This window comes from Stigmatopora argus, chromosome 7, assembly GCF_051989625.1.
Source record: "Stigmatopora argus isolate UIUO_Sarg chromosome 7, RoL_Sarg_1.0, whole genome shotgun sequence".
Classification (NCBI taxonomy): Eukaryota; Metazoa; Chordata; class Actinopteri; order Syngnathiformes; family Syngnathidae; genus Stigmatopora; species Stigmatopora argus.
The window spans coordinates 19,667,343-19,677,310 of record NC_135393.1 but is presented as its reverse complement, the minus strand read 5'-3'; the positions used below and the strand labels follow the sequence as shown (position 1 = coordinate 19,677,310).

The 9,968-nt window shown below is 45.3% G+C and overlaps 1 protein-coding gene across 1 annotated transcript; it reads left to right on the top strand.

The window, feature by feature from the left end:
* Positions 1–1,689: 1,689 nt before the first annotated feature.
* patl1 (PAT1 homolog 1, processing body mRNA decay factor) lies at positions 1,690–9,288 on the top strand. Its single transcript, XM_077606036.1, has 20 exons — positions 1,690–1,831; positions 2,704–2,806; positions 2,931–3,170; positions 3,408–3,647; positions 3,788–3,882; positions 4,654–4,734; positions 4,794–4,994; positions 5,077–5,178; positions 5,651–5,722; positions 5,852–6,090; positions 6,159–6,303; positions 6,561–6,678; positions 6,897–6,994; positions 7,289–7,348; positions 7,426–7,571; positions 7,698–7,857; positions 8,335–8,460; positions 8,566–8,657; positions 8,736–8,885; positions 8,968–9,288. The coding sequence occupies exons 1-20, from the start codon at positions 1,817–1,819 to the stop codon at positions 8,987–8,989; spliced, it is 2,505 nt and encodes an 834-aa protein (XP_077462162.1). The 5' UTR covers positions 1,690–1,816; the 3' UTR covers positions 8,990–9,288.
* Positions 9,289–9,968: the final 680 nt, after the last annotated feature.

Here is a 9,968-nt window from a genome sequence, read left to right as displayed (position 1 = left end):
GTAACCAACGCATGCATTATCCAATGCCTTCTCCTTTAAGCGTATTTTCTAGTATTTTTTCCAACGAGTCGCCAAGGTACGCGCGGCGCACGGGTGACCGAAACGATCGGTCGCGCCGAAAACCCGTGCAAATGACGACGGTCCCGCCCCAACGTAGAAATGACATTTCACGGTACCGAATCGGACTTGCGGTACCCCGATTTGCGTCGGATTAAATGTAAAGGCGACTGTTTCCGTGCCATGACGTCACTTTGCAGCACCGTGCGTTTGCCTCCGGCTAATTAGCATAATTAATATGTATACTTGGGGATTTGTGTTTGGCACATTTGCGATCACCTTCTCTTCCAGCAGCAAGTGATACTAATGCACTGCCATGTTCCTTTTTATTAGGTTCTGATCATTATTTAATGATGCCTGTTATCTTAATAGTTTGTGAGTGAGTGCATGTGTTGCAAAAAAGAAAAAGCTGTGTACTGTGTATACTACCAACTTGCTCTGAGCCAAGAGTTTTAGTTCTTTCTATTTTCTCTAGTGATAATATTCTTTGAAAACTTGGAGGAAATTGATGAAGATGGTACCCACTCTATGTTTACTCTTTTTAATGTTTTTATTTTTACTACCGTTATGTTTTAATTCATGTGAAATGTAGCTACAACTTTTCTGTACAGTAGAATATTCTTTACATAGACTTTGTTGTACATTTAATGCGTATTCATTGAGAATATTTTTTTTTATTGGTTACTGTTGGTTTACATTTTTTTAATACGATTGATTTGTCCATTTTCATTGCGTACAGAAGTGAAGCTGGTATGAAAAAATCTTTTCTTTAGAAAAGGAATGTGATAATATAGTATTGCGCGGCCAATGGGTTTGTCATGCCAATCCCAAACAAACTCTTTTACAGTTGCTTTGCTTTTTAGATGGTTGGAGAATGGTCACGGGCATTGTTTTGGATGGGAATGTTATCTTGAATGTCCTGGCGTTTTATTCCAGCTCTTGTTCCGATTATCGACCTGACTGTCACGATATCGTCGGGCTCGAGAGCGATAGTCTGTGAGTTTTTGAATCCTTTGAGCATCGTTGAAAAAAGGCAAGGAACTCATTGGAGTTGCGCCTCCTTTTAAAAGCTGATTTTTTTGCCATTCGCAGTTATTCCAGATGGCAATAATTCATCCGTCTGATGTGACCTCTTGGGATTGATTGTGTTCATCTGATGGGACTGCGGGGGAAAAAAAGGGGTGCGGGTACTCAGTCAATGGGACAATGTGTAATTACAAAAATGCTGGAGTGCAGTATGACTGATTAATACATGTAAGAATAAACAATGAATGAAACTTTGGTTCCTATTTTTTACTTAAAAGTCGCTACTGCAGTCAGGAAATTGTTTTTCCAATAGTAGGAATGCTACGTATGAATTTAATTATCAGGCTGTTTTAACTATTCAAAGAGACGACGTTTATTGGGGGTAAAAATGGAATGCATTCAAGGGCCAAAGCACAGTTTTGAATTGAATTGAATGCTTTTATTGTAATTATACAAGTATAATGAGATTTAAAGCTTCGCCACAAAGTGCACAAATAACAACAAAAGAAAAAAATAATAACAATGAATAATAAATTTGTCTGAATCATTGGAGATTTACTTTTGAAAAATGTTCCTAATATACTACATAGCTATTGTCCATCCATCCGTGTGCGTCTGAATGCGTGCTCGTGCACGTCATTCCCAAACGCCCGTTCACGTGAACGTAAGCAGTGCGTCACTCGCGCGCCGTTTCCCTTTTGATGCGCCGACCTCCACTTGAATTTCGGGATAGATGTTTCGATTCCAGGTGAGTGGCTTTGATCCAATACTAACCACGGCGTTCGTGGACAACGTGTTCGAGAGCGACACTTTCATTTAAGGCTGTTTGCGCCTTCCATTTGAAATCTTGCCACGGCTACATTGGCGGCCTGCGAGGCAGCCCGCTTTCCTGTTGTCCCGAGCCGCAGGAGGGAGAGCGGAGACCCGCTACCTTTTGCTTGCTGCTTCGCCTCACTTGTTTGGTACTAAAACCACGGTACTTTGAGTCGCTTTCGTCTTTGTCGTGGGGTTCAAATCCCACGTTGGTCGTTTCTCCTCGGTTCGAAATCGCAGCTTCGTGCGTGATGTAAGATCACATTGGGATTAGCATTGTTGCTAACGGCTTGCGTGGTTGCTTACCTGTTTATTGACATTGTGTTGGGAAATAAGGGTGCGCAGTGTGTGTCGTTTTAACGTCGTGTTTGTGTATTTGGGAAGGTATTCACGTCAAAACCCGAAATTAAACCTTGCCAAAACCCGAATTTAAACCTTGCCAAGGGTGCGTTTTTACACCGGGATACCGTGCTCGGTCATTGCAGACACTGTTATTTAACCCGTCGTTACCTAAATCAGCGGGCGCTAACCGAGAGAGCTGTAAACAACTCGTATTTTCAAATATTATACCTTGAGAGACGTACACGGAATTGAAAAGTCAAAATACATGAAAATGTGCGCCTTTTGTTGTCATTTCACCACTTTTAAAGAAGAAAAAGTATCCGAATTCTTTGGACGACACGGCTGATGCTAATGTGTTTGTGCATATTTCTTTGCTCTTTCCCATGTTGTAAACAATATCTCAAGCATGTTGTAGATTGTAATTTCTAGCTTGAAAAATCTGGTCTTTGTCTCTTTTTCTCCCAGTCCTTGGAGGAAGACTGTACGTTGGAGGAGGAAGATGATGGACTGGTAGAAGAGGAGGAAATTGATCAATTTAATGATGACACCTTTGGAGCAGGAGCTATCGGTTAGTTGTGCTGTAAATCGCTTGCCGGATTTACAACAGGAATCTTTTTTCTATGCTGCACAAATGTCTTGAACGGACAACAACAAGCAACTCACTTATCTTTACTCGCCATTGTTTTGTCCAGATGACGACTGGCAAGAGGAGCACAAACGTCTTGCCGGACTTGATGAGCGAGATGAGTTCGGAGAGGGGCTCGGAGAGGGGCTTGGCTTGGGAGCCGTGGTGAAAAATGACCCCAATTTGCCTCTCGCCGATGATCCTTCGGCCAACTATGTCACCTCAGTTGCCGGCCATCTTCCCCTATACTCGGTCCTCCCGGGAGCCCAGCGCTCCTCCTCGTCTTCTTCTGGAACACATCAAACAGGTTGGTGACGTCCTTCAAAAAATTTCCTCGGATGGGGTCCAAATGAAATGTAACCTTGGGCTAACTGCTAGTTTTCCAATAAGAAAGTCCTTATCTCAGCCGTAGATTGAATTGATTTGAACCTCTTTATTGTACTCATACAAGTACAATGAGATTTAATGCCTAAATAAGTAGTCATAAAAAGATTTATATACAATAAAAAAACAACAACAACATGACCTGTGTTTTTACGAGCAGATGCGGAAGAAGGAAGAAGGGAAGGTGACCTGGCCGAGTCGCTGGCAAGACTGGTCCTGGAAGCCGACCCGGCTATCGCTGGAGTCGGGGCAGCCGAGTTGCCCGCTTTTCCTCCAAACCAAAGGTTGGGCCAGGACTCCAGGTCCAGAGTCCTGCTTCAACCGTCCCCCGTGTCCCATCCGCCTCGACCTCAACTTCTGCGTCATCCCAACCAACGGCCTCCCGGGCCCTCCATTTCAGGTAGCAAGCGCCCCGGTTTGCTCTTCTCCTTTTCCGCGTCTTGTCATCCGCATTCGCTCTCGGAAAGTCATGCCAAGTTCATTTTGGACAATTTAATTGTCAAAGTCGCTGGATTGATGTATTTTGTCGGTCGACCGCAGGCCATCCCTCTCCATCGATGCTCGGCTATCAACAACAACAACAACAGCAGCAGCAGCAGCATTTGCTTCGCTCTGTCCCCAGTAGCATTGGCCAGGTTAGTTTTCAAGTCTACCATTCTATTCTCGATCATGCATTTTGTTGTAAAACATGGAATTTTTCTTTTAGAGTGTTTCTTAAAAAAAAAAAATCCATGTTTTTTCTTTTTGCGATTTTAGTTCAAAAAGCATTTTGTCAAATCTAAAAATGAAATATACTAATATTTTGTGTTTTCCACTTTATTATTGAACATCATTTAAAAAAATGTTTCCCTTTGAAATGAAAAATGATTAAAAGACCTTTTCCCTTACTAAGAAAAATAAAAAACCTCAAATAAACATTGTTTTAGATCTATAAAAAATGAATATTTAGGGCTTTTGATCTAGTTCTTTTAATCCGATTAAAAAATAATAATCTAAATATGATATCTAAAATGGTCCGGCCCACATGAAATCAAGTCTACGTTAATGTGGCCCACGAACCAAAAGAGTGAAAAGCTTGTGATCCATTTGAAACACTTGATTTGAAAAGCCACATGTCATGATGAAAAGCAAATACAAGTCCACCTCAGCTGGTTTTCCAACACCAATGCACTTTTGTACCCGTTTCACGAGTTAGCACATTTCACGATGAAGTTACCGCATATCTCGGAGCTAAAATGCAGCGCAAAGCAAAGGGATTGCTTTCACCACCATTGGAGCTTTCGGGAAACAATGTTTTCATTTTCTGCATGTTCTTGAAACTTGAGGAACTTGTAACTTCTATTGCTGTTCAGCACTGCCAAGCAATTTGTACAATGGTTTTAATGTGACCCAACCTCCACTCTTAGATGAACACACGGAATATCTGGGAGAACAATATGGGTTTTGGACCAGTCAGTGTCACTCCCGGATTAGTGACACACATGGAGGTGAGTCACTTTATTCTTTTTGACAATATTCTATGACTGATTTGGACTTTTCTTTTCAGGATAGTCCATTAATGTCAATCATCAAGGAGGTGGGCCTTCCGAAACGTCCATCCCAGGGGATGAATGAGGAAGGGCGGGATTTATCGGAAAGGGTCCCGCCTCCGCGCTCTACGTCTCCCGTGATTGGCTCGCCTCCCGTCAGGGCGGTGCCTATTGGCACTCCTCCCAAACAACCAATGGCTCACTCCTTAAATCATCAGGTAAAAAGCGCGGCTTTTCCCACTTTGTGTTTTCACCAAAGGAATTTTGACCTGGCATTTCTTTCTTTGTTTGTGTGTAAAGATTCATCACCCCACGGCCGTTCACGTCAGAGCCTCCATCCAGCACAGATACCCGCCTCCTTTCCCCGAACGTTTGTCTCCGAACACGCTGCTCAATTTCACGGTGAGCTTTTCATTTTTTCTTTTTTTCCCAATCAATCCCATGATGCTTTTCTGTCATACACAATGGTCCCCCAGAGTGGAGGATTTAGTCAAGTCTACTTGGTGGTGGTGGTGGTGGTGAACAAATGTGCTTGATTTTCTGGCCCTTTCTGCTTAAACATGGGCTGTGAAAGTTGAAAATGTTGAACACCAATCTTTAGCTTGATTATTTAGGGAGGCATGTTGGTGGAGTTGAGGCACAGTATTAATAGTATTGAATTGAATGCTTTTATTGTCATGATACAATTAGAATGAGATTTAAAATAAAGAAGAAAAAAAAGAATAGTAGACCCCTGCTCAGACACGACACGAAGGACCAACATTTTTTTTTAGAAAGCCCTCTGAAAGTTGTTACTGTCACTTTAAATAAGAGTACGATTGACCTTGGCCAATGGTTCTGACCCTAACCCTCACTCCCATACTCTCACCCCAAGAACTCGCCGCTCTGTCGTGGACCATTTCCTCCAGGCGTGGGTCCGGTGCTGTCGCATCTTCTCAACTCTCAGGTCGGTGGCGGTCAGAGCCGAGGGCGAGGCCGAGGCGGAGGATAGTCGGCCTCCATGTTTCCTACTATTTCACGGATTCATTTCAAGAGAATTGGGAACCACGTTTGTCGTACGCTGGCGTGTTTGCAGGTGGCCGGAGTTCCCCGCGGCGGTCCGGTGCCGCCCTTGTTACCGGGCGGAGGTGGTTTCCGAGCCTTTTTCGGCGGGCCGCACCCGGCGCACGGCCATCGGATGGGGCCCCCGCATCCTCTCGCTCTTCCTCACCTTCACGGCCACCCCAACCACATGCCGCTCATCAGGCACAACGCCACGCACCTTCACCCTCAGCACCGCCGCATACTGACCCAACGGATGCAGAACCGGGGCGGGTAGGTCCATTGTCTGTGGTGGCGTGGACAGAAAGCCACCTGACCGCCAGCACTTGGCCTCCCCGAAGGGATCGAAGCCGAAGCGGAGGGGACTGGCGGAGCAGGGACCCCTACAGCGACCTGATGACTCAGAAGGAGAAGGAATGGGTCACCAAGATCCAAATGATGCAACTTCAAAGTACCGACCCTTTCCTGGACGACTACTACTATCAGGTTGGCCACAATGGGCTTGCGTCGCCCCTCTTTTATTTTTATTCACCCTATTTTCTGGCATATTAGCCGCCTCGGCGTATAAGCCGCGACCTTAAAATGGTTGAATTGGACAATCTCTCTGGTATAAGTCGTACCCTCGATTCACTCATCCATTTTTCTGAGCGACAGACACGGCGTATATGCCAGAAAATACGGTCAAAGTCAACGTGACTCGCATGATGTGGTGAAGATGGTCCTCACTACTTTGACTTTTGTAGCAATACTATGAAAAGATGGAGAAACGTCAGGAGAAAGAGAAGGACAGCGGCAAAAAAGAACACACCACCAAGCTCATCACTCCACAAGTGGCCAAGATCGAACACACCTACCGACCAGGTAGGTACCTTTCAAAAGGAGTCGACTCTAAACGGCGAGCGCTTTCAAGCAACGTGGTTTGAAAATGTACAAAAAAACGCCACTTTGCCTTCCCTTTAAATTCATTTTTGATGACTCATAGTTCATGTCAAATATGCAGCAGGAATGTATCAACTCTCGAATAGAATTCTTGGAGCTCAGTTCAATGTTTTATTTATTTATGATTTCCTTTTCCACAGTCCAGTTTGCAGGGTCTCTGGGAAAGCTGACCGTTTCAAGTGTCAACAATCCGCGGAAAATGATTGACGCCGTGGTGACCACACGCTCGGACGACGAGGTACATTTCACTCTGTGTTTTTTCTTTCATTTTTAAGAATGACAGTGCTGCAATAAAGAAGTACAGTCATCCCTCGATTATCGGTGCTTTACTTATCGCGGATTCCCTACTTAGCCATTTTTTCCCCGCTATTATTAAAAATATATCTAAAAATGTGGAAAGCCACGCTGAAACTCGTAAGCGGAAGCCACTCTTTTTCTACTAGGACTCAGCACTGAAGCAAAATATAGATTTATTTTTTAATAGAGATGACCTTACTTTGCAATTGAATTCCAACCCACTTTGCATCCGCAGGAAAAAAGGGAGAAGCAAGTTTGGAATAAGAGACGACAGATTCTGTACACGGTGGAAAAGGCGAGAGCGAGCGCCGCCGAACGAAACTCGGGCGAGTACGAAAGGAAGGTCCAACCCGGCCGGTTGCCTCTTTTCAGATCTACAGTTTGCTGCTGGAGGTTCAAGACTTTGAGAAACGTTTTGTCCACGCGCCCGAGGAGGACAGGGAGGCTCTTCTGGAGCGCCACAAAAACAATTCCTTGCAGCTCTGCCACTCTCTGCAGGAGAAGGAGTGGGACGATAGGTAAGAACCAGCCACTCACAAACTCGTCCATCACTAAGATGGCGCACGGAAGACGTCTTTTAAAGATTTGAACCCCCGGAGGTGCTCGTCCTCATTTTCATTGTCCTCCTCCCCGACCCCGAAAAGAGTGAGCGACGAGCGCTGCGTGATGATCATGTCGGTGAGGAAAGGCAAGCGGCTGATTTCCAGGCTCCTCCCCTACCTGCCCCCCTCCCAGGCTGCCGCCGTCGTCATGGCGATTGCGCGCAACCTTCCCACCCTGGCCAAGAAGGACAAACAGGACCAGGTCATGAAAATTGTCTAAACTTACCTTTCAAATGCAATCCGGTGGTACCTCCGCTTACAAAATGAGTTGATTTGCTGCACAAGTGCTTTTCTCATTTGGATTTGTTTAAAAAAAATGGTTCCAAAACTCTTTAAAAATGATCAAAGTATTACCACAAATACCAAAAATATTTTTTTGCCATTTCAATGGATAAGACATGCAAAGACAACTCTCCCACAACAATTTGAAGAAAACAAATTACTGGATTGTTTGATTTTGTTTGACGTTCTGCAACCTAGATTTTTTTTTTCCGTATCTTGGTACCATTTTTTTTTTCTCAACCAGGTTTTTGGTCACCTGGATTTTTTGTTGTTGTTCATACCGTGCGTGGGGCAATTTTTCTAGTCTTTTCCTCACCTGAATATTTTCTAGCTAGTAACATTGTTAAGCAACGGTACCTCTGTCCGTTTTAACGAGTACATCGTACACCCCGAGCAGGTCCTGAGCTGGTTGCTGGAGCCCGTTTCCACGGTGATCGTATCCATGTCCAGTGCCGGCCTCATAGACTTGCTGCAGGAGCTTCAGGGCAGTGAGGGTCAACTTGCCGCGGTCCTGCAAAACAAGGTGCGCTGGTTTAGCCCTAGCTTTCCTATTTTGGGGTTTTGCTCTTGAGACGGAAGGACGATACAGACCGGTCCTCCGATGACGCCTCGTTTTGTCTGCCTTCAGTTTGGCGTGACGCTGCTCTACCTGATCCTGAGCGAGGGAGAGAGGATGCAAAGCTCCGACCCTACCTGCCAGCTCATGGACGACAATCGATGGTGACCATTGTTTTGGGACCTTTTGTCCTCCAATCTTTATTAAAGCGTTTGCCCTCAACGCGTCTGTCCGTCCCCCAGGACCGAGCTGGTGTTCTCCGTGGCCCGGGAGTTGCTCAGCGTCCCGTCTTCGTCCTTGTCCTCTCCGCTCTACGTGCCCGCCAACCTGCTCAGCCTCTTTTCGCGCTTTATCGACCGCCAGCGCTTGGACTTGTTACAGGAAAAGCTCCAGTAAGTCTGAAGCGTGCACGCAGAACGCCCTTTCCTGTTTGGAATGCTACACCGTCTCTCGTCTCCATTTTGTCTCGCTCAGGCTCACCGACTCGTCCAGGTAGAAGTTTCCGTGGCGTCCATCCAACCGGACTCACACTTGATGAAGAGCGTGTGTGTGTGCCTGTGTGTGTGTGTGTGCACGTGTGCGTGTATGACATCATGAATCGTTTTAATCCTTTGTGCGTCTGATAACATGGATTGTGATTGCGGTTTAAATGGTCGTGAAATATGCTTTTCTAATCTTAAATCTTGTTTACAATTATGCTTATGTGGAACCTTAAAATTAAAAGTTATTTCTATTATATAAAAGGTTCCTGGTTATCTTTGGGTGCAATAAAATTTCTAGGATGTATATACTATATATATTCCTCAGCATTATATCCATGCTTGTAAATGGTTAAGGGACTGTACAGGGTGTTCCAAAATGTTTGACCCCATATTTTGCAGGCCAATCATTTGGACAATTTTCGTTTGCATGGCCTCAAATTGGCACAGCTTGTGTTGAAACATTTCAGGGTTTTTTGTGTGTGTAACGTTTGCCATTTCTATCTTTTCAGGTTAAGAAAAGTTGTGCACTTTGAGTGTTAGAGTATTCTTGGACTCATTCCCCCCAAGACAGGTACTGTGGACTAAGTGGTTAATGCGCTAGGCTTGCAGCTATGGAGCTCTACCTGCGTGGGTTCACATCCTGGCTGGCTGGCTCAGTATACCTTTTGTTTATCTCTTCGTGCCCAAAACCCATGTCATTTTTTTTTTTTTAACTAAAACTATTGGGGGCTCCGCCGGCAGAGTGGTTAGAGCATAAGCCTCTGAGATCCAGGGTCCTGGGTTCGCATCCCGGTCACTACCTGGAAACAAAAATATTGGTCCCCCTCCTGCCTTTGGTGGGAGGGGGCACCAAAACATATTGGTCCCCTCCCGCCTTCGGCGGGAGGGGGCACCAAAACATATTGGTCCCCTCCCGCCTTCGGCGGGAGGGGACATTAAGACAGTTGGTCCCCTCCCGCCTTCGGCGGGAGGGGACCAGGACTCTTGGTGTCC

Coding starts and splice junctions, on each gene's coding strand:
- patl1 (XM_077606036.1), top strand. Junction 4,995..5,076: donor CTCACTCCTTAAATCATCAG/GTAAAAAGCGCG, acceptor TTGTGTGTAAAG/ATTCATCACCCCACGGCCGT. Junction 8,658..8,735: donor CTCATGGACGACAATCGATG/GTGACCATTGTT, acceptor TCCGTCCCCCAG/GACCGAGCTGGTGTTCTCCG.